General features: G+C 56.9%; 4 protein-coding genes across 5 annotated transcripts; 1 reads left to right on the top strand and 3 right to left on the bottom strand.

Annotated features, from left to right (window-relative positions):
- Positions 1 to 337: 337 nt before the first annotated feature.
- TIMM8A (translocase of inner mitochondrial membrane 8A) lies at positions 338 to 1,805 on the bottom strand. The gene is made up of 2 exons (XM_055727091.1): positions 1,588 to 1,805; positions 338 to 1,160 (listed from the first exon to the last, which is right to left on the bottom strand). Exons 1-2 carry the CDS (start codon positions 1,708 to 1,710, stop codon positions 999 to 1,001), a joined length of 285 nt encoding a protein of 94 aa, XP_055583066.1. The 5' UTR covers positions 1,711 to 1,805; the 3' UTR covers positions 338 to 998.
- A 119-nt stretch (positions 1,806 to 1,924) lies between these two features.
- On the bottom strand, positions 1,925 to 14,360 carry BTK (Bruton tyrosine kinase). The gene is made up of 19 exons (XM_055727082.1): positions 14,227 to 14,360; positions 10,978 to 11,159; positions 10,737 to 10,835; positions 10,440 to 10,508; positions 9,791 to 9,872; positions 8,085 to 8,213; positions 7,912 to 7,979; positions 7,188 to 7,369; positions 6,810 to 6,872; positions 6,486 to 6,540; positions 6,077 to 6,159; positions 5,842 to 5,969; positions 5,617 to 5,691; positions 4,516 to 4,687; positions 4,031 to 4,247; positions 3,331 to 3,395; positions 2,730 to 2,848; positions 2,416 to 2,573; positions 1,925 to 2,286 (listed from the first exon to the last, which is right to left on the bottom strand). Exons 2-19 carry the CDS (start codon positions 11,116 to 11,118, stop codon positions 2,215 to 2,217), a joined length of 1,977 nt encoding a protein of 658 aa, XP_055583057.1. The 5' UTR covers positions 11,119 to 11,159; positions 14,227 to 14,360; the 3' UTR covers positions 1,925 to 2,214.
- A 65-nt stretch (positions 14,361 to 14,425) lies between these two features.
- RPL36A (ribosomal protein L36a) lies at positions 14,426 to 17,560 on the top strand. 2 transcript variants are annotated; one of them, XM_055727089.1, is made up of 5 exons: positions 14,426 to 14,902; positions 15,218 to 15,323; positions 15,512 to 15,579; positions 17,285 to 17,407; positions 17,491 to 17,560. In XM_055727089.1, the coding sequence occupies exons 1-5, from the start codon at positions 14,441 to 14,443 to the stop codon at positions 17,509 to 17,511; spliced, it is 780 nt and encodes a 259-aa protein (XP_055583064.1). In that variant the 5' UTR covers positions 14,426 to 14,440; the 3' UTR covers positions 17,512 to 17,560. The 2 variants fall into 2 exon arrangements, with proteins under 2 accessions (XP_055583064.1, XP_055583065.1); XM_055727090.1 differs by lacking the exons at positions 17,285 to 17,407; positions 17,491 to 17,560 and having other exon boundaries at positions 14,426 to 14,999; positions 15,512 to 15,580.
- Positions 17,561 to 18,909: 1,349 nt separating this feature from the next.
- On the bottom strand, positions 18,910 to 24,930 carry GLA (galactosidase alpha). The gene is made up of 7 exons (XM_055727086.1): positions 24,739 to 24,930; positions 24,212 to 24,386; positions 23,802 to 23,979; positions 22,279 to 22,370; positions 21,210 to 21,371; positions 20,410 to 20,607; positions 18,910 to 20,199 (listed from the first exon to the last, which is right to left on the bottom strand). The coding sequence occupies exons 1-7, from the start codon at positions 24,903 to 24,905 to the stop codon at positions 19,936 to 19,938; spliced, it is 1,236 nt and encodes a 411-aa protein (XP_055583061.1). The 5' UTR covers positions 24,906 to 24,930; the 3' UTR covers positions 18,910 to 19,935.
- Between the last annotated feature and the right edge of the window lie 375 nt (positions 24,931 to 25,305).

The following is a 25,305-nucleotide window of genomic DNA, read 5'->3' as shown; positions in this document are numbered from 1 at the left end:
CTCCACAGGTAAAGATGCATTAGGTTTCAAGTAGCTGGTTACTTATTTCCTGCATTTAGTCTCCCTAAAGAAACTACTCCTTTACAGGACAGTAGGACCTGTTAACCCTTGGGGAAGAGGAAGAAAGGCCACAGCCTCTCTCAGAAATAAGTTTATGGGACCAAATTAATTGAGCAACAAATCAGAATTCCCAGCAGACCTTCTAGCCAGAAGACAATTATGCCCATTCCCTACTAATTTTGCAATAAACAGGATCACTGGGAAGGAAGGGGAGTGACAAGAATGCCAGACTTTCAGTTCTCAGTGGTCATCTACCTGAATAAAGCAGAATCTCGTGTTAAAAAATGACCCAGTTAATATTTATTACATTGACCAGGGGAAAGCAGTTAAGGGAGCAAGTCAGTACTGACAGAGTAGTGATGCAATTTGAAAATTTTGGCCACATGAATGATTTACCTATGGAAGCCTGAAAGTATTTTGCAGTGGTGACACTGCCTGGGATGATCACTGTGCCCAACAAGCACTTCTTTCTAAGGGTACCTGTACCGGACTTGTGCAGCAATGGCACCTGCAGGGCTTGCTAGCATCTGCCCAGGAGGGTTCGTTTTGTACAGCACAGTTTAAGGCAGCGGTTGCAGGCTAGCCTCGCCCAGAGCCGAGATTCACATCAGCGCTAGGAGCATCCCGCGATGCAAGTGTCGCCGCTCCTCCGTTCAGCTGAGTGGGTGCGTTCCAAACTCTCCCTGCATAGCACTGGTAGCCCCAGAGTCCTAGCACAAAGACGGCTGCGAGCAGCACGTCACCCCGCAGCGGAGTGGCCGTGCCTCTGTCGTGGGCTCTCATCTGGCTGCAACTTCCCCGAGACTGGCATTGAATTAAATCCTAAACCCCAGAACTGATCCTGGCTCACTGAGGCTGCAGAGCGGCCAGGAGCCGGCGCGGCGGAGGGCCTGGCCTCGCAGGGGGCTGGCTGGTGTCCCCCGGGGCGCGGGTCCTGCTCAGTCGGACAAGCTCTCCGAGAAGGCCGACTTGGACTTCTGCGTCTGCTCCAGCCGGTTCAGGATGAACTGGCTGGTGTCGATGAAGCGCTCCACGCAGTTGACGAAGCAGGTCTCGGCCCGGCTGTCCAGCTTTGGACCCGGCTTGTCCATGCACTTCTCCTGCACACAGCGGGGGGGGGCCGTCGGTCCCGGGGCAGGCGGCACACACCCCCCACACCCAGGGCCATGCCTCCCGGGCTTTTCCAGCACACCGGCATCACCCTCCCTCGGGAAGCCCACCCTCCCTCGGGAAGCCCACCCTCCCTCGGGAAGCCCACCCTCCCTCGGGAAGCCCACCCTCCCGGGCGCACCTAGCCCCCAGCCCCAGCCGGGGCTCCTCCCGGCCTCCCCCGAGAACCCGCCCTACCCGGGGATCACCGGGGCAGGGAACGGCTCCCACGGCGGCCCCGTTTTGTCCTCATCTCCCTCCTCCCCCCGGGCGTAAGGGGCAGCGCGACGTCCCAGCCCACCCGCCCCACATCACCCCGCCTTCCCCCCCCGCCCTCGGTCATCGGAGCCGGCGGCCCAGCCCGCCGCTCGCCCGTACCCAGCAGAGCTCGGTCATCTGGTGCACCAGCTGCTGGAAGCGCTGCTTCTGCGTCTCCACCTCGATGAAACGCTGGAGCTGGGGGTCGGCACCGCCCAGCCCGGCGGCGGACGGCGCGTCCATCCCGCGACCGGTATTACCGGTACCGCCGCGCCGCGACCTTCACGTGCCGCGCCGCGCCGCCGCCGCGCCTGCGCCGGGCCCGCCCCTTCCGCCGCACTGCGCGTGCTCCCCGCGCCGCCGGGGCGGGGCCAGGGTGGGGCGGGGCCGAGCCAGGGCGGGGCGGAGCCAAGCCAGGGCGGGGCGGTGCCAGGGCGGGGCGGCACGCAGGGAGGGGTGCGCCTTAGAACCGTTTATTGTGCGCGGGCCTGGGTGGGACAGCGGCCCCGCCTCTGTCCCTGGCCGTGAGGGGCCCTGCCGGTGACACGGGCCGCGGTGGCAGCCGTGAGGGCCCCGCAGGCCCCTGCTCGCGGGGTGGGGGTGTGTGAGCTGTGTCCATGACAGTGGTTCTGAGGTGCCGTCCGGTGCGCAGGTCCGTCCCGGCAGGTGGTGCGGCAGCGCCGGCCCGGTAGTACCAGCCACCGGCACCAGGCGGGGGTCAGCAGGCCGGGCTGAGCCGGCCCGGGGTCAGGGCTCCTCGTCTGTGATGTCCAGGATGCTGCCCAGCAGCGCGGTGAAGGTCGGGCGCTCCTCAGGCTTCTGCCGTGCGGGAAGGGAGAGCCCAGCTGGAGCCTGCCGGCCACCCCACCGCTCCCCAGGGGAGCCGCAGGGCCATGTTGGCACCCCCCTGGGCAGCCGCGGTGGCCACCAAGGGTGAGAACAACTTACCTCGTGCCAGCAGCTGTACATGACGGCATAGACCCGCTCCGAGGCCTGCTGCGGCCGGTAGAGGCGCAGGCCTTGGATGACGTGCTCTGTTGTCTCACTGTTATTAAACCTCTCGTAAGGCATCTTTCCCAGAGAGTAAACTTCCCACATCAGAACGCCTGTTACAGGAATGGCAGGGACAGTTAATGGCACGGGAGCGCCTGTGCCTGAAGCTGGTTTGCAGAGGAGCTGGCTGTTGCTGCCCCTGCCCCCCCCCACCCCCCCCCCCCGCCCCCTGTTCTCTGACCTCCAAGCCATTAATGCTGTGCTCTTACCAAAGGCCCAGACATCAGACTTGCTGCTGAACTTGCTGTACAGAAGCACTTCAGGGGGAGACCACCGCACAGGAAACTTTGACCCCATGGAGCTGGTGTATTCGTCATCTAGAACATACCTGCAGCACAATAAATGGATCAGGGTGCCTGTTCCTGGATTTTGCATTTCACTCCTCCATGCAACCAACCCAGCCCAAAAGGAATATCGACAGCTCTCGGAGCGATCAGAGGTTGCACTCTGCATGGGTTTCAACAGGCAGAAATGTCCCTCTGCAAACAAGTGTATGTCAGTCGGGACTAGGGAAAGGGTAGGGTGACACAGAAGCATAGCAAAAAGGGGATGTGGAGAGAAAGCTGCAGCCAGGAGACTAGAGGTGGGGGGAAAGAAAAAGCAGAGAGGGGAGAAAAGGGATGGGGGGAGTAAGAAAGGGATGGTAGAAAGTGGAGAAGCAGAAGGTTGAGTCAGACAGATAAAGTGGAAAGACAGTAGAATATGAAGCAGAGCTGGAGGATGGTGAGGAGAAAGACTGAGGTATAGAAGAGACTGAAGGAGGAGATGGGGGCTTGAGACCAGAAGGTGACACAGATGGATCTACCAGACCTGGAAAGGCCAAAATCTGATACTTTCACAATTCCTTCGTTGTTCACCAAACAGTTGCGAGCAGCCTGTGGATGGAGATATGGAGGCAGTCACTCCTACCTGTTCCTGCCTCTCCCATCCCCCTGTACCATCTGGAACTTCATCTTGCCCCCACCTGCTTAACACTTTGCCTCACTTTGTCCCAAAAGTTCACCCGGACTGGGGCAACCTGCAAAGTGCTCAGCAAAGATAGCGAGAGGCCTCCAGGCATCCTGCTTATCTACAGAAGGGCCACTTCCCTGGTGGGATTTTGCCTGAACAAGTACAGCACTTGGCAGGACTGCAAGCTGGCAATACCAGCCCAAGGCCTGACAAACCACAGGCTCAGCTTTTCATGGGAGTCAAGAGGTCCCTTTTCACATCTGAGACAGCGATGCTGCCTGTGCTGCCTAACACAAACACTCCCCTAGCTGCAAATGTATTTCCCATCCCCTGGAAAACTACCTAGTCCTGCCCCTTTTGCAGCCTCTGCTAACTTGCTGCAGAGGAGTGATTTCAGAACACACCACTGTGCTCAGGCGGGCAGGGAAGCTTAAAGGGACGTTCTGCAGAAAAGGCTGCAGAGCTGCCTCTCCTCATGTTGATGAACTAGCTGGACCCTGTCTAGGACATGCTGTGGCTGTTGCAGAGCTGGAGATGTGTCCTTCAGCCACAGCCCTACCAGGTCTCGGTGCAGGAACTGCTTGGATTCCAGGTACTCCATAGCTTCACAGACATCCTTGCACATCTCCAGCAGTTCGGCAGGCTGGAACCGCCGCCGAGTTTCCCTCAAAAAGTTCAGGAGGCAGCCGTTGGCCATGTACTCGGTGATGATGAAGATGGGACGCTGCTTGGTGCAGACCCCATAGAGCTGCACCAGCTTCTCATGAGAGAGATTCCTGTGTGGGGGACAAGAAAGGCAATTCTGAGCATCTAGAAGGTCAAGCAGCAAAAGAAGCATCTGTGAATAAAGAGAACGTGGGAAAGGAAGGTACTCCTAGCTCAGCTGATGGTGGAAAAGCTCACTGGCAATCAGCACAAAGGCAGTAGGTTCTTGGATGAATTTTGCAGTATGAGACTGCCTGGGAGTCCCTCCACACCACCCAGGAGTGCAGCCATTCTGGCAAGGCATATCCAGCACTGACTTGCAGGCTGCACGCAACTTACATCATGACTTTGGCTTCGTCGATAAACTCATCCTCTGACATGGAGCCCTCCCTGATCATCTTGATAGCAACATCATACTGGCCTCTCCATTTCCCGTACTTCACCACGCCAAACTGTCCTGTACCCAGTTCCTTCAGGAACGTCAGATCCTTCGGGTCAATCTCCCACGACCCTAGGAAAAAGAGTGTGAGTGTAACGTGGGTGCAGGTGACCACCCTACAGGGTGCTCCCAGTCATCAGATCTAGCAAGCTGCCATGGTTTAACCCCAGTCAGCACCTAAGTACCACAGCCGCTCGCTCACTCCCTGTCCCCCACACCCCAGTGGGATGGGGAGGAGAATCAGAAAAAAGTAACACCTGTGGGTTGAGCTAAGAACTGTTTAATAATTGGAATAAAGTGAAATATACTATTACTACTCATAGTAAGTGTAATGAAAAGGGAGATAAGAAAAAAGAGAAGAAAACTCAAGAAAAATGGGTGGTTCACAATACAGTTGCTCACCACCTGCTGACCCACACCCAGCCAGCCCCCAAGCAGCGATCGGCACCTCCCAGCCAGCTCCCCCCAGTTTATATACTGAGCATGACATCCTATGGTATGGAATATCCCACAGCTGTCCTGGCTGTGTTCCCTCCTGGCTTCTGGTGCACCTCCTCACTGGCAGAACACGGAAAACTGAAAAGTCCTTGATTTAGAGTAAGCACTACTTGGCCACAACTAAACCATCAGTGTGCTATCAACGTTATTCTCATACTAAATCCAAAATGCAGCGCTGTACCAGCTACTAGGAAGAAAATTAACTCTATCCCAGCTGAAACCATGACAGACACCCAAGAGCTCAGGAGTGTGTGCTCCCTGAAAAACCATCCTAAAAAATCCACACAATCTGAGACCTGTTCCTCCAGGGGATGGAAAGCAAAGTTAGCTTGTGGCATTTCTTGGTCAGTACTGTCAGCAGAGGACCAGCGAGTGTCAGGCAGTGACTCCTAGGAAGGCTGTGAGCCCTGCTGCCACGGGACAGGCAGGATTCCAGCCCTGGAAAGTCACTGCGGGTAGAGGTGGGCCCTGCAACAAGGGAACCATGAGGTAGCCCAGCTTACCATAGCCAAGGCCAGCTGTGGAAGGAGCGCTTTTCTGATGTTGAGACACAGGGTACTTCAATCTGGATATAAGCCCTGAAGCACAAAAAGGTATATTGTCACACCACACTTAACTGCCATGTTCCAGCAGAGAGCACAAGCCTCCGGCCTTCAGTGCAAGAAGGTGAGGATACTGTTGTGTCAGTGAAAGCACTTCTGGCCTCACCCTGTCCCCCAAATACTGACCGGCAGAGTTGTGCTGATGGTACGTGATGAGCTCCGGGATGGTGTTGAACAGGTGCTTTTCTGCCAGGTAATACTGATTCTGGGGGGTGCAGCATACAACGTAATGGCGGATTGTGCCTTGGGGGTCTCTGGAGAGACAGTACATGGGTGTCAGTGGCATGGAAGGCCAGGCAGTGTGAGGGGTGCCTGGAGGGACCCTCTCAAGTAGGAACAAGCTGTTCTTAGACCCACTTACGCAGAGGACTTGGCATAGACAGAGACCGTGTACTTTCCTGTCTTGCTGGTAGAGTCTCGGACAATGAAGCCCCCTTCCTTACCCTACAACAGAAAGGGGAGAGGGGACGGGGTGGTTGTGGGGAGGCGTGACTGTAACAGGCAAGACTTAAAGTGATTGAAGATCACAGCGTGGCTGGGGAGGGTGCAAGAAGTCAGAGGAGTCCTACTTCCAGCCCCTGCCTTGGGGGGCCACCTGCTGAAGTGCTTGCCAGGAGGAGGCCATGTTGGAGTAGAGATGGTTCCTAGGGCTGTTGGGGTGACATTCCCCTCCCGGCGCAAGCCAGGGTTGGTCCCATGCTAGACACACGACAGCAGCCCACGGAGGGTTGGTTTGTAGAAAGGACGCAGCCTCGGTACCCAACACTTACCTCCTGTTTCAGCAGTTGCTCCGCCTGACTCCGAGTGATATTCTTTGAGTACCACCTGGAACAGGGACACAGCCGTCAGGGAGATCACTACAGCCACCACTGTTCCCAGCCTGGTCTGACCCTGGCCCAGCCAGCCCAGGCAGTGCAGGGAGAAGGGCAGGGATGGCTTGTCAAGAGCCAAGGCTGGAGGCTCTTGAAGGGTGTGCAAGAGGGAGAGTGACTCAGCCAGGCTGGGCCTGCAGGCTGCATAGGTTCACAGGGCTGAATTTAAAAAGTCTCTGACCAAATACAACTTGCCACATCCCTGCATCTTCTCTTACTCACTCAAAGATCTCCAGGGAGTTGCTGGTTTCAGTGACATAGTTGCTGGGGATGTATCCTTCCCTCCTGCAGGAGACAAGGGGAACACACTGATGGAGGAGGTCAAGGGGAAAGCAGGTACCTGTCCCAGAAGGCTGAGTAGAAATAGGCTCAAAAACCTTGGTGCAGTCCTATTTGGGTTCATGCTTGGGGAGGGCTGATACCACAACCTGCTTCAGTCTCCCTCACCCTTCTCATGTGCCATCCCACACGTGAGCCCGCAGGCAGGTGGGCAGCTGGTGCTAACCCTGCGGTGCTGGGGGGGTGTTTGCCCACCAGTGCCTTGGCACCAGGAGAGGACACCATCGCACGGCGAGTGCTGCGGGCAGTGGGAGCTCTTACCCGTTCTTGTCACGGGCTTTCCACCAGGGCAGGTGGCTTTCCTCCAGGATAAAGTACTCCTCGCCCTTCTGCAGCTGCAGGTCCTGCGCATTCATCGGCAGGTAGTCATAGAGAGCCACCACCTTCTTCATCTCGCCTGCTGTGCTGGGGGCTGGCTCAGGAGGCAGGGGCTTCATCACCATCTTCCCCAGAGCGAGGGAAAGCATGGGACACGGTGAGGCTGGCAGACACACTGTTTCCCAGGTGAGACCCTCCCCAGGCCTGGCAGGGCAGTGAGCTCAGGCCAGGTCAGTGCAGCATTCATCTCAGCTCCCACCGTGTGTCTCCACCAGGAGACCAACCTCCCCCTCCAGTGCTTGTTATTGCAACATTTCCTCCATGGAGACCCATCCTAACAAAATATAACAGTTTTCTCTCTACCTTTTGGCTTAACCTGTGACTCCTCCACCCTATACCAGGGCTTCTCTATCCTCCCAGCTATCACCCCAGCTTCCTGGGAAACCTCAGGGGTGAGATCATTTGACTCTCCTCTAGGCCTTTGGGCTCCATCCCCTGGTTCTTCCTTCTCCCTTAGGCACTATCTTGACATCCCTCTCCAGAGCAGAGCGCTGGCCTGTACAACTCCGAGCAATGCCCTGTCAGTCACTGAATGCGTTGGCTTTTCGTGGGTAGACCTTTCCTTAAACACCTTGGAGCAAACCCACATGCTGATGCAGACCCCCACCTGGTCCTCCTCAGGAGTGGGGGGAAGAGGCTTCTTTGTCTTGCGATAAGACCGCCCAACTTTTAAACCTTCAGAACAGAAAAGGGACTAAGGTGAGAAAAGATCCCTGGCATTGTGCTGTGGTGGTCCCCAGGGGCTGGGGCTGGGGCAAGGGGAGGGTGCCCAGTTCTTACTGCCGTTCCTGCTCTCCAGGATCTGGCAGCCCATGGCATTCTTGGCTGTCTGGGAGCAGCACAGGTACTGGCCATCAATCCAGAAGCAGGGGTGATACTTCTGTACCAGGTCACTGTTGTACCGGATCACTGGCAGAGAAAGGGAGATGCGTGTGACCCAGGGCTGGGCCCCCTGCCTGGTGCAGAGGGCTCTCTGCTCCCTGAATGCCAATGACCAGCCCCATTAAATCATTTCACCCTCTGCCATGCTACTGATACACAGTCACATGCCGCCCTGCTGCTCAGGTTTCCCTCAGCTCATCACTCATGTTTCGGTGCTGTGGCTATGCAAACCCCATGCCACAAACCCCCTAGCTTGGGGCAGGGGCCAGGGCTTTCCTCTCAGATTTGATCAAAGCTCTTCAGCAGCTCTGCAAAGGGACACAGGCATGCTTGGAGGGCCAGGTCCTGCTGTGACCAGCCTTCATGCCAGATGAAACATCCAGCATCCCCCAGGCTGCTGAGGCCCACGGTTTGCAGTCCTTTTGAACCCTTTTTTTTTTCAGAAGCAGGGAGGGAGGCCAGTGCTGTGCCTGGCTTGTCCACAGGGAGAGCAGGGCACTACTACCATCCCCTGCCTGCTCAGAGACTTCCCTTGCTGGGACACCGCTCCCTTGCTAGGCACGCTCCAACCAACTTCCTTGTACTTCTCCTCAGGCTAGAGGGACAACTGGATGTGCCTACACACCCCTGCAGCACGGTGGTGTCCCACAGCAGCTCTGCAGATTGCAAGAGAGCAACCTGCTAGTAGAGCAGGATGAGGGCATCCCCGCTGCAAAAGGCCAGAATTTTCTCTCCCCTTTTCCCTGTGGATTTTCCGCTGGCTTCAGCTGCCACAGCAGAGGAACAGGCAGAGGACTGGCTGCCTGCCGGGGCACAGCAGCAGGGCTCTCGTGAAATAACTGACTTCCCCGTTATCAGCCTGCTTTGCTTCCGCCTTGCTCAGGCAAACTTCCCTGTGTCAATTTGAGCAGCTAATCTCACCCCACCAGCACAAAGCCACAGAAAAATACACACGCACCAAGAGACACAGACGGGCAGCTCCAGCAGATTTCAGCCAGCTGCAAGCACCCCAGCCCCTCTGCGCAGCGCTGCTGCAACACACTCTCAGCTCGAGGAGGTAGCACCCACGCAGCTCAGCGTTAGCTCAGCAGCGCTGAGCGAGGCTTGGGCTGGGCTAGGAAAGACACTCCCTGGCTTTCAGCAGGCTTTTTGTCCATGCTCCCTAAAGTACTGGGGGTTCTACTCTCGCCTTGCATGCCAGTACAGCTGCGTGGCCACATCTGCTATTTCCTCTTGCCCTCAATAACTTCTGAGCCTGCTTGGGCTGATTTGGAGCAGGCTTGTGAGAGGGCGAGAAGCCTCAACCAAGGTGGCTGTGGTGCTGCAGAAGTCAGAGGGTGACAGAGGTGAATGTCCATCTCCCCCAGGCAGGAACGGCTGATGTCAGCTCAGGGATGTTAAGAAGCGTGTGTGTGGAGACATGGCCTTACAAGTCTGCTCATCACGGGAGAAGTTTCTGATCAGCACTTGCTCTTCCGCAGACATGGGATAAGGTAACCACAAGATAGCTAGCCCTCGGAAACCCGGCGCTCTGGGTTGTGCCACACACACAGCTTGTTGCTTGTGCTTGCTTTCCAAAGCAGCCACAGAGCCCCCAAACTCACCGCTCTTCAGCTGATGGATCCAGCGCTTGCGCAACTCCTCCGTTGGAGAGAAGACGTAGAGGGGCCCTTCATCATATACCACCTGCAGAACCACACGCCTCAGTGCCTCAGCTGGGGGTCTCCCAGGGAGGACAGGGGCAGCTGAGGCACGTGGCCACCGCAAGCAGCCGGTGCAGAGCACAAGCCATGACAACGTGTGCTGGTCCCACACGGTGCTCGTGGGACTGTGACGGAGAGGTTATAAATAAGCCCCCTCCCCCGAGACTTTCCACTTCCTTCTCTGACTTTCAGTGTGTCGGGGGCCACAGTGGGTGCCAGCAGGGGCAGGCAGCTGGGCTGGGGGCTGAGTGGGCAGGCAGCATCCCTCCAGCACTGGCTAGGGGACCAAAAGGGGTAGGGCAGTGCCCAGAAACAGGTTTCTATCTAAACAGCCCCCTTAAATAAAGCTGCCAAAATCCTCAGGGCTCACAGAGGCTCACCTGCCTGCAGTACGCAGTGTGGACAGCAGCAGGATGTCCCCAGACAGCTGAGTGACACCTGGCACTGGGGCAGCGATGCTGTTTGGCCCCAGGTCCCTCTTGGGGTCCTCCCCTCAGTACCCTGCAAGGGGGCAGAGTGGACTGGCAAAGGGGTTGCAGTGAGAACTCACCTGGAAGGGGTAGGGGAACCGTTCGATGATTGAGATTTGCTCCATGTTGTTGTAATCCTCTCCTTTCCTCTGGAAGACAGAGGCAGAGATAGAGGCTGGCATCCTGCTGCTTGGCTGCTAGCATCCCCCTGCCCTGCATCAAGCTAGACCTTGGGTATAGCAAGGGCTGTGGGTGCAGAGCCCCCTGTGCCAAGCAGGGCTGTCCCAATTCCCACCACCCCAGGACAGGGTAACTCTCCCTACTTCCCCAACGAGGGGACAGGGGGACACAAGCAGGGACCCCAGGACCTTCCTCACCAGGACCTGCCGCTCAGGAGGAGGATTATTTTCAGGTACCACCGTTTCCACGCAGGTGATCTTCTCAATGTCCACTGAGCCCTTCTTACTGCCCCGGCGCTGCAAGAGATGGATTTGGTTTGAATGATTGCCAAGGGGGAGCCCTGGGGAGACTCAAACCAACCGCTCCATGGGCTGGGTGCTGGTGAGGGACAACTGGCGACCCATGGGCACTGCTGTGGCCCTGTGGCCGTCAACTCACCCCTCGCTCAAAGTCATACTCGTAGTAGGACAGCTTGCTTTCTGTCAACAGGAACAGACGCTTCTTGAAGTTGAGGGGAGACGTTTTCTTCTTCTGCTGTGAGCGCTTCAAGAAGATGCTCTCCAGGATGACGCTGGCCATGTCGGCCTCCCAGTCTCCTCCGAACTGTGCTCACTGGGTTGCTGTGGGGACAACACCGACACGGCACCTGCTCAGCCAAAGACCTGCCCACTGCTGGACCTCACCCAGGGGCAATCTCCCCGCTGCCTGAGGGGCAGCTGGGGGATGCTGGGACCTCCACGGGGGGAATCAGCTGCAGAGGTGTGCTGGCAGGCCCGTGTGGGGTATTTGCGATGGGACCTCTCCCTTTCCCATCACCTCTCCAGCACCAGGCTGTGGACCAAGCCACCACCCAGCCGGATGCTGGAGGGGCCCCGGCTGGACAGATAGACACAGAGGGCTGGAGAGGGAGGGAGCCGGGGAGGCTGCAAGAAGCGCAGCCCTGGGGAGGAGCGCAGAGCCTGAGCAGCTACACTCAGCAGGCTCCCTCCTCCCCTCCAACATCATGCGTGCGTGCGTGTTGCGGGGGGGGGGGGGGGGCATTTCCTCCTGCCACACCGCAGGCGCTTCATGCTGGGGACCTGCTGACTTGGCAACGTGCAAGGGATGGCCACCAGAGACCAGTGGGAAAAATGCTGTGGGTAGGTCCTGGCCCCGAACAGTCGCAGTGCCACACTGCCAAGAGCAGAGCAGCTCTAAAGTCATGCTTCGCCTCTGCATCCACAGAGCCTGCAGCAGCGCAGGGTGATGCTCAACCCCTTTCCTCCCCTGTGAGCAGTGCTGGCTGGAGGCCGGGCTCGAAGGGCTGCCTCCAGCCAGCAACCAGAGGGTTTAAATCCTCCCCCAGCCCTCCTCAGCAAAGCTCTCCTCCTGAGCCTCTCCAGGGGCAGTGAGGGCAAGAAAGGGCTCAGATGAGAGCCCTGCATCCCACCACTGCGCTGCCCTCAACAAGCTGGAAATCCACCCTGCCCCTCCATGCTGCAGCCAGGCACTGCGACACTCAGATGGCTCCAGCACCCCAAAGAGACACGTGGCTGGAGCAGTGGGCATCTCCTCCTCTGAGGGCTGTAATCAATACTTGACTCCAGCCTGGACCTAACGGGAGCTGATGAGCTGTTTAGAGCCGCTGCTTAACTGTGATCCCCTTCACATCTCCTGCCCCGACTGCCTACATGCCCTGCTCCCCCTTCACCTCCACCTCGTTCCCTTTTTGCTCCTACAAACACAGCTTTGGTGGCCAACCTGAGAGAAGTTCTTTCCCTCCCCTGCAGCCCACAGCCCATCTCCTCTGGGGGAGGCTCAGAGGTGGGCCAGAGCCAGGGGCTGAGCCCTCTGCTACCCAGCCCAGCCGCTCCCCCCATGCCGGAGGCAGGCATTGGCTCACTAGCCACAAGGACCAGGTGGGAACCAAAGATGCCAGGAGCTCGTCTCACCTGCTGTGCCTCTCTCCGGGGCATGACCCAGCCTGAGGGCAGGAGCAGGGGTCTCCCCCCATCTACCGGTGATGCCCAGACCCTGCTGCTGCAATCCTGCCCCTGCCCCACTGCAGTGGCTATAGCCAAAGAGGTTGGGGACAAGCAGGGTTCCCCCCTCCCAGGGTCCTTCTTTCCCTCCCCTTGTGGCTCTCATGGCTCAGGCCTTTCTAGCTTGTTTGGATGGCTTAAAAAAAATAATCAAAAACCCCACAACAAACCAAACCCACTTAAAGTATTGGTTCTCAGAGTCTTTTAGAAAAAATAGCAGCCTGCTCTGGGTGATCCAGGCCTGTGGAGAAAGGAACTGGGGTCCCTGCTGGGGACAGGACAGACTGCTGGCAGGGTGGTGGGTGAGCCCACAGCAACCTCAGCATTCCCCTGTAGCTCCATGCCTCAGGTTCCCTAGCTATAAAATACGGCTGCCGATCCTGTGTCCCAAGAACAGGAGGGCTTCCATCACACATCCTCCCTGCACAGCCACAGGGGCTGAGCAGAGAGGCCCCGGGCTCCAGCCCACGCCAGCTGCAGTGCCAGGTCCCCAGAAGCTTTACACTGAGTTACAGCAGCTGGGTCACTGCCAGCAGTACCAGGCAGATGGGACACATCCTTGCTGTGTTCTCAGGGACAGTGCCGCCAGAGTGGAAAGGACAATATCTCAGAAAATTGTTCTGCCCTAGTACGGCACAGCCGCCCAGTCACCAGCACGGCCTCCCCATACCCAGCATGGTGCAGCCACCCTCTCCCTGGCACTGCCACGGGCTCTGCTGGGTCCTTGTCTGTCCTTTGGGGTGGCGGGTGCCCCGCGGGACTCACCCCCGCAGGCAGCCATCGCTGCCGCATTGTGACAGCAGAGGTGATGAGTGGGTGGGTGGGTGGAAGCTAACGTGACTTCCTGCCACCATCACACCTCAGACAAGTGTGCTCTGACACCACCACTGGCCCCATGCCACTGGACACTGTGTCCTACCATGGCCCCAGGGCCACCCCTTTGCAAGCGGGCTCCCTGTTCCCTGCCAGTCCCCAGCAAAGGAGCTAAGCCTGCCTGCCACCGCTGCTTGATGGGGCTGGAGTGGGGCTGCCATGCTTAGGGCGAGTGGGCAACGGGGTGTCTGGGAACTACGAACTCCACAGCCCAAGGTGCAGCCTGGGAGGTGTAAAAAATGAAGGGTGGGAGGGACAAAGAAGGGAATCTCTCGCATGGGAGAGACTTGCGAACAAACCCAGAGCTACACCCCAGCAGCGTCCCCTGCAAAAAGCACGAGCAAGGAGCAAAGGCACCCTGGCACCCATGCATCACCCTGACTCCATTGCACCCCTGCAGCCCCTGCCACCCACCCTCCACCCAGCTGCTCTGCAGTGCCGCACCCCCATGGCCCCCGGCGCCGCAACAGCTGCGTCACCCCCGCTCCGGCGCTGCCTGCACAGCACTGGCCAGGCTGCAGGACAGAAGCGGAGCCTGCCCAGCTCGGTTCACGCGCAGCTCGGCAGCACGTGGCCTGCGCCCGCGATGGCTCCCGCCACGGCAGGCGCCACGGCCCCCGGCCCCGCCGAGGAGACGAGCCGAGGTGCGAGGCCACCAGCCTCCCCCCACCCCGCAGCAGCGCTCATGGGGCTGCACCAGCAGCCAGGGCACGGCCGCCCTCGTGCTCCCCGCCACGCCTCGCCCTGCGCCACACGGTGCCAGGCCACGGCCCCCCGCGCCCCCCGCACTCACCCAGCCCCGCCGGGGTCCCGCCGCGCCCGCTGCCCCACGCCCCGAGCGCCCCGCCGCCGGCGGGTCAGGGTGGCTGTGGCGGCCAGGCCGGGAGGCACAGCGGGGCGGCCACGGCCACGCAGGGAGGAAGGACGGGGCCGGCCAACCCCACCCTTTCGGTTCCCCTTTTCTGGGTTCTGAGTCAAAAGCAGCAGCTGCGTTTCCTCCTGGAGCCATGCGGGGCCGGGGCCTGTCCCGCACGGAGCGCGCGGGGGGCCTGGACACCACGCCGGGGCCGCGGGGCCGGGACACGGGGAGCGGAGCGCGGAACCGGGGCCTGAGCTACGGGCGAGCGGGGGGCAGCGCCATGGCCCCGCGGGCTGCCCGCCACCGCGCCCCGCTCCCGCACCTGCGCCCCCCACGGACCCCCGCCCCATCACCCCTCGGCACCCCCACAGCCACTGGCCCGCTGCCCCTACGCCCGGCATTTCCCTCCTCCGCAGCCCCCCGCCCCGCAAACCCCGCACCCCCGAGCCCCCTGCGCCCCCCGCCCGCCGCCCCCGTCTCCTCCCACCGGGAGGCGGCGCTGCAGGCCCCGTGCCTGACGGGCCGCTCGCCCTCCTCTCTATGGTTCCCCGCTCCCCTCTGCTTCCTTTTCCGGCGCGCCCCTTCTCTTCGGGCTGCGGGCGGCAAGATGGTGAGTGCCTGCGGCAGCTGGCTGTCGGCTGGCTCTATCTGCCGCCATCCGCCCCGGCAGCGGCTCGCTCCGACCGCCCGAGCTGCTGGCCGCTGCAGTGGGTGCTCGCCGGCGGCGAGGCGGGGTTAGGGCGGCGGCGGGGGCCGTAGGCCCGGGACGGAGGCGCCGGGCCTCTCCGAGGGGAGGGGGAGAGCGGTCGGGTTGTGCTCGGCAGCGCCGGGGCGAGGGGCCCCCAGGAGCGCGGCCTGGGCGGCCTCTCTGCGGGCTGCAGCGTGGGTCCTGGCCGTGCTGACTCGTTTCTCCCTGCCCTTCCAGGTCAACGTCCCGAAAACACGTCGGACCTACTGCAAGAAATGCGGCAAGCACCAGCCGCACAAAGTCACCCAGTACAAGAAGGGGAAGGACTCTCTCTACGCCCAGGGTAGGAACGGCTGGGCTCTGGGGCACGGCCTGGGTAGGCCTGCCAGGGTGGTGGCTGTGGGAGAAGAGGGGTTTGCTCTTCATCGGTTGTGCAGCTGCAGCCTGAGGCCTGCTGGGGTTTAGTAGGAGTGCCAGTTGTGCTTGTAGCATGTCCTGAGTTGTTGCCTAAACAGCCGTTTCTTCTTGTAGGAAAGAGGCGCTACGATAGGAAGCAAAGCGGCTATGGGGGCCAGACAAAGCCTATCTTCCGTAAGAAGGTGAGTGCTGTTCCTGGCAGGAGGACCTGAAACTTTCTTGGCAATCTACATGCCCAGCTGAAGAGGGATATTTCGGCCTCCTGCAGCCTTGTGGTGGTCCTGTGCTCAAGCTGTGTTATGGCAGCTCTTTGCTGGTAGTGCTGTCTGGGGAGCATAATGTTCCTTATCTACATCTGCTCATCTTCCCTCCTGCTCCTGTCTCATGTAGGTGCTCCTTTTTTTTGTAGGAATAGTGTAGCATGTGTTTACAGAGCAGGTTCTGCAGGGAGTGTTGGTGCTGCTGGGGAGTGGGGTATTATTGGAAGCAGTACTTTTGATGAAAGGAGTGTTTTCTTCACGGCTTGCCCAAGGGGGAGAGTACAGCAAAGGGAAAAGGAGCCTGCTGCTTGCTTTCCTAATGTTCTTAAAGTGTTAGTAGTTTTCACTGAAACATTTTGCTGGGTTTGTGAGGCACTCTGCATAGCGAGGCTGCCTTCACCGACAAGGGTATGGTAAAAACAAAGCGTGTGCAGCTCTTGGGGGTACCACAGAACATGACACTGTTTTTTTGCAGTCAGCTGTCTCCAGGGAAATCCATATTACTGAGCCAGTAAATGAGAGCAGCTGCGTAAGGAGAGCTGCTGCATAAGGCCTTTCCTCAGAGTCTCAAAGCGGCAGTGCAAGGGCATCAGTGCATTCTGTTACAGATGAGTTGCAGAAACCTGCTGCTGTCGTCCTTCCTCTTCAGTGTGGGTGCCTGGGACTGTAATCTTGCAGCAGGTTTTCCCTGTGCCTCTGTGCATCTCCTGCCAAGGAGGTGGAGTGGGGGTGAGGACAAAATCTATGGTGTTTACAGCAGAACAGCAAAACTCGATGGGTGTGAGCTGTTTAGTTATGCTTAGAGCTGTTTGGCTTGTTGCTGGAGAGCCCTGGTGTTCTGCTGGAGACATTCAGGAAGTCTTCCAGCAGGAATAAAAAAACAGTACAGCAGTTTTTCAAGCTGAGTTTCTGCCAGGAAGTGGGGAGATGTTGCAGAAAATGCTTCTGCAAGCAGGGTACACAAAGCAGCTGTAGTGCTCTTGCAGCTTGGTACTCTCCACCATGCCATTGCCATCCCCATTTCTGTTTTCTTCCCAGTCAGCACTATATGGATGATTGGCCAAGACTTGCAACTAGTGGTTACAGCCCTGTCCAGCTGCTACAGTAGCCTCACAGCTTTGGTTTCTTCCCTCCGTAGTCTTCTGGGCTTCATAGAACTTGTCCATAGCTGTGGGTCTGCATTCAGTACATTGTTTTGCCGTTCCTTCTGGGGAAAGTTTATCAGTTGTGCTGCTTTCAGATGGTTGTTCGGTCTGGCTTTCTGCTGAGCACTGTCAGCGTCCTCCCACGCTGCAGAAGTGCCTGTTCCTTGGTGCATTAACTGGCACAGACTTTCTTCCAGGATGGCTGATCTCTGCAGGGGACCAGCCCTGCCGCACTGAAAAGCTTTTGCCAGCGTCCCTTATTGTGATGGTACAGACCCACTATACTCCCGCATGGGTCCTTAAGGTGTCTTCTGGCTTTTAATGGAGGGGGTCTAACTCTGTTGGTAATATTTTTTTTTTTACACTTTTGAGTGCAAGCAGCTGATCTTCAGGAGTGCAGATAACAGGCTTTTCTTAAGAGCAGCAATTTGTTTGCTTGTGGACATTTTGTTCATTGATACACTCTGCTTCTCTCCTCCCAGGCTAAGACCACAAAGAAGATTGTGCTGAGACTGGAGTGTGTGGAGCCCAACTGCAGGTCCAAGAGGATGCTGGCGATTAAGAGGTGCAAGCACTTTGAACTGGGAGGAGACAAGAAGAGGAAGGTAGGTTTGTATACTGTGTGGCTGAGAAAGGGTGGTGACATTTTAGCAGTTAATAAACTTGCTCTGTCTTTTCCTTCTTCCAGGGCCAGGTGATCCAGTTCTAAGCTCCATCCTACTTGTTGTTACGGACCTTATTAAAGTATTTGGAAGTGATCTGTTGCTTAGTTTTGCATACCTTCTCTTGCTGGTGGGGTGGGACTTGCACATGCATCAACCCAACAGGAAGCTGTTGCTTGCAAAGCTGCTTAGGAAGTGATCAGTTGTAATCTGATGACTTTTGAAGAAACCCTGCCAATGGCTGTGATCACCTTGCTGTGTTAGGGAGGGGTGTTTTAGAATATATGTAAAGCCTGAGGCTCTACTGGATTTTTGCACTGTGGCTCCTCTGCCTGAGCGTTGTACTGCTGCTTTGCTCCAGGCTTGTTTATGAGCTTCCATGAAAGGGCCATCTCTGAACTTCTGCAGCTTGTTTCATTTAAAACAGGTAATGTCTTTATTATAGCAGTTCCATTTTAGGAACATGAGGGTGAATTTGAATAGTTGCTAGATGAAGTAATGATTGGGAAGGGGGGGGGGGGGAAGCAGAGCTGCCAGAGTAGGCCTTTTTCTTCTCCCTGCCCTTTCCCAAAAGGAGAAGGAGGTAAGATTCTCTGCACCCAGCAAGGGTTTCAACACAGTAGGGACCAGAGTAATCCCAACAGCCCCTGCACTTGGCTGTAGGCCCCTCTTCACAAACAGTTGTGCTGCCCTAAGGGGCAATGCATCAGCAAAGCCCCTGGAGCAACTAGTGGGTTTAGTATGGGGCTTAATGGGAAGGAGCATCACCTGCACCATTGGGCAGTGGTTACATACTGTGGCTGTGAGTGTAATGGTAGCTCAAAGAGGGAGAGGGACAGCTTCACACCAGCTGCATGCTGTTGCATGTCCACTGTCCTGTGGCTGGCTGCTGTTGGCACCTCTTAGAATTTTCCCTAAAAGCTCCTACACAGCACGGAAGTTTCAAATGAGCCCTGACTGATAGGCAGCTACCAAGAGCACGGTGGGTTACAGGACAGCCTACACTGGGCTCTGACTGGATCAGCCACAGGTGGCAGCGTGCTGCTGGTGAATCCCCTGGCAGCAGATGCTGGGAATGCAATGCAGAGTTCTTTCTTTTAGTGAACGTAGAGCTGGAGGATGAAGAAATGCCTCTTCACATCTTCATAGGAACAGAGTGCTCAGTTACCAAACTGCAACACAGTTTGTATTTTTGCTTATTCAGTACTGGCTGATGTGACTGGTGTTTTCAAACTCCTGCTGCTTAAGCTGTTGGCAGCAGTGGCCTTGACCTCTGCCTGTGAGATGGACAGCATAGCTGCATCCTGGCAACTTTACTGGGCACTGCTTGTAATTATGACAAATTTCACAGGAACTTAGTGACTGGAACAGACTGGCCTGTTTTCTAAAACCTGATTTCAGATACCATGCTGTACTCCTGTAGAGTGGAACTAAGAAAAAGCTCATCCTTGTTAAGGGACATTTTAATCAAAGTGCTTAATCACAGAGATAAGAACAAATCAAGATGCCCTGATTGTGTAGGAGGCAAAAGGGGACATACTTGTATGTGATGGTTACATAAGTGATTAGTATCCATCTCCTGTGTCAGAAGGACCTGTTAATGCAAAGGCCGCTGTCAGCAGCAGAAAGCAAAAGCACACTGGTATTTCTGGAAGGCGGCTCACTGAGGAATAGGATCCCAGCGGTCTCATGAAGGGTAGGCAGGGAATTGTCATCTAAAGGGAAGTGACAGCCACTGATGAGAGGAAGACTCTTGGGGTAAGGAGACACCTTCAAAAGCCAAGTCCTAAGGCACAATACTTAATCACATTTATACTGTGCAGGCAGTTGTCAAGGAAGCAGTTGCTAAGAAGTGCAGTGATTTAGGCCAGTCCCTGAGTTGTCAGAAGGTAGATGTAGATGTCCATGCTGTGAGAACATCATTTCTTCAGCAGGGTACAAGCAGCTTTTCTTGCTCATGCACTGTGTGCCCCAGTTTGCGTTCTGAGGAGTGTTGGGTTTCTTCAGCAGGGTAGGAGCAGCTTTTCTTGTTCTTGGGACTGTGTGCCCCAGCCTGGAAAAGCAAGAGCAAGGCAGCCAGGATGTATTTCCCTATTGTCCCTGAAATGCTCCAGGAGAGCTGTAAGATGCTGCATGTATCCTTTGCATTTCCTTGACTGGCAGTGGCAGTGCATGTTAACAGGTGGTGCTGCCCAGCTGGGGCCCTTATAGCCCCTTGAAGGAGGAGTTAGGAGAGATGCCAGAGAAAGGGTAAACAGAAGAGAAGCAGCACCCCTTTCCCTGTTATCTCTTGGTGACAGTGATGCCTATTTGTCACATCAGGCTAAAGGTTCAAAATCCACCTAGAAGTACTTGATTAGTGAATGCCTGAGGAAAGAACAAAGACCCTGCATGGAGGAAGGAGACAGGCTTCTTGTCACAAGAAGTTTAGACAGAGTCCGAGGCTTATGAAAAGACTGAATTTGTGCTTCCTATAGTGCCACTACTTTCAGCAGCACGGTGCCTGTTGGGTTCACCTCCACGCTCAAGGAGGAGACCCAGCTGTAAACCCCCCAGTCCCTGCTGGCTGGCAGGATCTGCTGGACAGAGCACGCTGGGTTGCATGCCAGCCCATTGCCGAGGAAGGTGAGGGAGAAGGTGAAGTTCTGGGGTCCCCCAATCTCCTGGTGGTTCAGCACTGCCACAGCGTAGGCTTGGCCAGACAGTGGCCGCTCCCACAGCTCAAAGTTCTTGTCCTGCCAAGAGAAAATAAACCCAGGGCTTATGTTAGGGGAGGCAGAACTGATGCTCTTCATGCCTGTTAAAGACAGCTTCAGGAACAAGTAGGCTCGCTGGGCTGTTCCCAAACCCTGAGCACTCCCCTCTACACCCCATGTAGTGCCCCCTTTCTGAGGGGGCTGGCTGCCTGCACCCCACACTGCACCCCCAGCTTGGTCCTGCCATACCTTGGTGATTTGGTATCCCTGCTTGCCCAGTGGATCCTGGTTGATGGCGATAACCTCTTTGTTCTGGAGCAGCCACTTGGCCTCAGGACTAATGTGTCGCAGGTCGTTAGACATGAAGAGGGGAGCTGCCATAATAGCCCACATTGCCATCTGAGTCACCGCCTGGTCCCAGCTCAGCCCAAAGTTTCCAATCACCAGCTGTGACAAGAAAACAAAAATGCCCAGTAACACTGCCAGCCAAAGAGAAACTGGGCCACACTAATAAATGACAGGATGCTGAGGGTGGGACCCTTATCTGGGGACTAGTTAGATAGACTGAGCACCAGGAGCAGGACCAGCTGGTTGGGAAAGGCAAGGCATGACTAGTGTGGCAATTTAGGATGAACCACTGGTGGAGGTAAAGAAGGATCCCTAACTAGGATGCTAGGCAGCATTTAAGAATCTGCTTTTCGATGCAGCTAGTCACTCCTTACAATGTCGGCACCCAGGGGTTTTCCCTCTAGTGGGAGACCAGCACTTTGCGGACCACCTCCCACCTTCACGGCTGTATTCTGCACTGGCACTGCTTGTAGAGGCTGCAGTACACAGAGACAGCGCTTCCTTGGTACTGTCTGTAGCTGCAGTTCTTCCCCTTTCCAGCCAGGGACCTTCTCACCAAGTTCCTCATCCTCAGGCCCTGTCAGAGCCCTTGCTCTCAATGTTTTGCCCATGATTCTCTCCCTTCCCATACTTCTCAGCCTACAGCTGACAAAAGGATTTTTTGCTGGTGCCACAAGGGAAGTGAGCATTGCTCTACTTGCCATGTCAGGATCATTCCAGCCCCCTGGCCCAGCTATCTTCACAATGCTGCCCTGGTGAAGTGCTGTCCAGTCCAAAATACTCTTGATACTGCTCCAGGAATCATAGACATCAAAAAAGTTCCTCCAGTGATTGCAGTACTGTTTGATCTCCGTGTAATTGGGCTGCCAAAACAATGAGTGTGATTAGCCAGAGAGCCTTGCTGTACAAGAACAGGACCGTACACATGGCTAGATTGGATTGGGAATAATCTAGGGGAGAACTATAATAACAATTGTCCATCACCAGCTACCTGGATGATCCTAGAATGCCTTGTGCCAAATAACTTTGGTCTGCCAAGCTTCAGACAACACTATTGCTTCCCTTGGAAGAACAGCTGTGGCCACCTAGCTTTGTTAGAAAATTCCTTTGAGTGCTATTTTACTGAAGGTGTGACTGGGCCAGAGGGATTAAACTGTGACATCCCAGTAATTACTGCCATTTCTTGGGTTTACACCCTTTGGTGACTAATGCATTTAACTCCCAGTGGGAAAGAATGGCACCATCCTGTCGTGGTGGCACAGGGGAAGCCAGCTCTGGGTGGAGAGCAACATGTCTGCCACAGACCCTGGCAGGCAGAAATCTGTTGGTAAACAATGTGGGCGATTCCTATTAAATAGGCTGTCCTAAAGTCTCTCTCCTAGTCCCTAGAGGTGACTGTAAAGCTGAGTCTGCAGCACTGTGTCCAGGAGGAATAACACCGAACTATCCGCTAGCTATGTGTCTGTATTGCCCATGTTTTGTTGCTTGGGTTCCTTGGAGACAAAGCAGAAGGATGCTGCTGTGTTCTTTGGCATGCTCCAGCTGGGCTGTGCCTTCATGCTGCAGGATCCTACTGAATTCTTTTCAGCAGAGTCACCTCAGGTATACTTCAGGGCCCTAAAGGAAAAGGTGGTTTTCCTCCAGCTTATAGTCTTGTTCTCTGTCAGACCAGAAAGCACCAAGTTTCTCAGGAGGCTGTTTTGCAGTCTTAATGCTTTTCTGTTCTTCCCACTTTCAGCCCCAGGATAAGCCTCGAGAAACACTCCTTACCTGCTGCATGGGTCTCAAGTAGAAAGGCCACTCACAGGAGTACACAATGCTCCTTCCAGTCTTGTTCAGGGCCACAGACATGTGCCTGTAACCTAAAAGAAGAGGACAGAGGTTACACAATCTCCTTGATCAAACAGAGGAACCAGTCCCATGTCACAAGTTCAGGTTTCAGTTCAACTCTTGCAAAGACAAGGCTGAACATATTACAGTGGCTGAACCACCACAGGGAGGACAGGGGAGCTTATAGTCTGCAGCCAGTTTCCTGCTTCCCAAGGACAGGTGAGCTTCTTCACAGCTTTGCTACAGGTCATGTGCAGGCTTATTGCTCTGAGACTGCTGATTTCTTTGTACATACAGCTGTAGGAAGAGGCTATGGTTTTGCTGTATGGCATTTTTTCCTCTGGATACCTGGAAATACAAGTTTATCAAGCTTACAAGTTATCTATCAAGCTGCTGGGACAACAGCTGCCCGACAGCTCTGTTAAGTCCCTTTTAATCAGCAGGGAGGGAACAAAAAGTTTACTCTCTCCCCTGGAACTGCTTCACTACAACTGGATTGTATCTGGGTTACACATATGATCCAACAAGAGCTTCCAGCTCCGCTGTCACTTACAGTGCTGAGCTGTGCTCCTGGCTGCAGCAGCTGGCATGTGCCCCACTAACTGGCTTCGATGGGATTGTCACTTGGGCAGGTTCTTCCTGCCAGACAGGGCCAGGACTGCATGCCGGATCCCTGCTGCCAAACACCATGGTGCTGACTGCGCCAGCAGCAAGAGCTCAGTCAAGAGAAAAGTGCCTTCTGACTTGCATCGTTCTTTCTGCAGATTTGCTCCTGTGCTGCTGGGATTTGGTTGTGCTTGCAGAGTCTGTAGCCAAGCTCCCTCAGCACAGTAAACTACTGAGCTTTCAGCTGCTGACTTGCCAACCTGTGTGCAAATAACTTCTGAACCGGGATTTACACTGGCATGCTTTAAAATGAAAACCCCAGTAGGCTTTTCATGCCAGCATTCCCTTCATATTTTTTTTTTCCCGTTAAAAGCCCTGATAACTGCTATTTTTATGACTGACACAGGCTGTTCTAGCTTCAAGCTAATCCACACTGACATGGCCTCAGCAAAGGGATTAAGTGTTAAGTGTGTGAAATGCATTGAGGTCTCCAATAAAGGCACCACAGAAGGGCAAAGCTTCTGCTGCGTTAAGAGCTGAGGCAGCAGTCTGCATAGAGAGCTCCCAGAGTACACTGCTGATGTTTCCATGCTCACTGTGATGTGGTCTCTGGTGTGAGAAAGCTGCTTTTTCAAGCTGTGCAAAGCAGTGAAAGTTCCAGGAAGCTGAACAGGTAAAAAACACTCGCCACTCTGGGCTTGCAAACTGAGTCTCATACTTGCTTTTCCAAGCAAATCCCTTAAACGAGTATGCTCAGGGAGAAACAACTCCCTGGAGCCCACCCTGGGCCTAGAATTGCTGCTGCCTGCAGAATGTTCCCTCCCGGTGGCACAGTATTGCCTCAAGCCCATGCCTACCTTCTGCCAGCAGCTCCAGCGAGCCAGAGTTGCAGCCGTCAAACTTCAGCAAGTCCACACCCCAGGAGGCAAATGTCTGGGCATCCAGGTCATAGTGGTTATAACTGCCAGGGAAGCCAGCACACGTCTTGTTCCCCACATCGCTGTAGATTCCCAGCTTCAGTCCCTTGGAGTGGACCTGTATGTGCAGACAGAAAAGAGAACTGGGGACGGGGCGGCTGTGGGGCAGGAAGAGGTAGCACTGGGATGACAAGGGAAGCAAAACCCTACTCCGGCAGGCAGGGCCTTAGCTCAGCAGCTACGCAGCTGTTCCCCACTCAGCCTTCCCTCTCCATCCCTGCTCCCAACACGGCTGCAGGTTGGGTCCCCAGCTGCCATCACTGCCCTACACCACTGTGGGTGGCACTCACGTAGTCAGCCAGCTTGCGGATGCCACTGGGGAACCGTTTTGGGTCAGCCTGGAGCCTGTCGTGCTCATCCCGCGTCGGGGCCATCCAGCAGTCGTCAATACAGACGAACTCGTAGCCTGCGTCCCTCCAGCCCTCGGCAGCCATCACATCAGCCATCTCCACGAAGAGCCGTTCGCTGGGCACGGGGAGGCAGCACCACCAGAAAGAAAGCGGAGAACGTGGCTGCCCGATTGCCAGCACCGACACGGCAGCCCTGCGGCTCCTGCCGAGGGCCCGGCCCGGCCGTGGGCACGCCAGCGACGGCGGAGCGCAGGGAAGGCCCGCCCGGGGCCCAGCCTGGCTCTCCGCCCTGCCGCGGGGAGGGCGCGCCAGCTGCCAGCGCACAGGGCCGCAGAGCACCGCGCCGGGCCGGCCGTCCCCGGCCCTCACCCCCCCAGTGCCGACCGCTGGGCTCCCCTGGGGCCGGAGCTCCCCATCCCGCTCCCGGGGCCGGGCCGCGGGGCACCGGGGCCGGCCGCCGGCGGTACCTGACGCAGCGGTGCGGGTCGGTGGCGCAGTCGGTGGCGCAGAGGAAGCGCTCCCAGTGCAGCCAGCCCATCGGCGGCGTCCGCGCCAGCCCGTTGTCCAGCGCCAGCGCCGCCGCCAGCACCGCCGCCGCCAGAGCACAGCGGAGCGCCCCCCGCACCGCCGCCATGGCCGCCGCGACGACGGACTGTCCAAGCGGCCAATCGCCGCGCGGCGTGAGCCACGGCTGCGCCAATCCTGGGGAGCGAGGCGCACTGCTGCCCGCCCCCTGCCGGTCATGTGCGGGATGGTCATGTGATCGGGGCGGGGCGGGGCGGGGCGGGGCGGGGCGGGGCGGGGCGGGGCGGGGCGGGGCGGGGCGGGGTTGGGTTGCCTGTCAGTGGCCCGGCCCGGCTGCAGCGCCGCGGCCCCGAGGGGTGCTGGGCGGCTGCGCTGACCGAGGCTGGCGGCGCGTCGGCCGTGTGCGGTGTCACCGCCGCCCGTGCGAGCGCAGGGCCCTGTGGAAGGAATTTGCCCCCCCGGGCCTGGGGCTTGGCCTGGGACCTGCCTCAGAACCTGCCGCGAGCAGC

Source organism: Falco cherrug, chromosome 15 (assembly GCF_023634085.1).
Source record: "Falco cherrug isolate bFalChe1 chromosome 15, bFalChe1.pri, whole genome shotgun sequence".
Classification (NCBI taxonomy): domain Eukaryota; kingdom Metazoa; phylum Chordata; class Aves; order Falconiformes; family Falconidae; genus Falco; species Falco cherrug.
The sequence above is the reverse complement of the archived record's forward strand: the minus strand, read 5'-3'. Positions and strand labels throughout refer to the sequence as shown.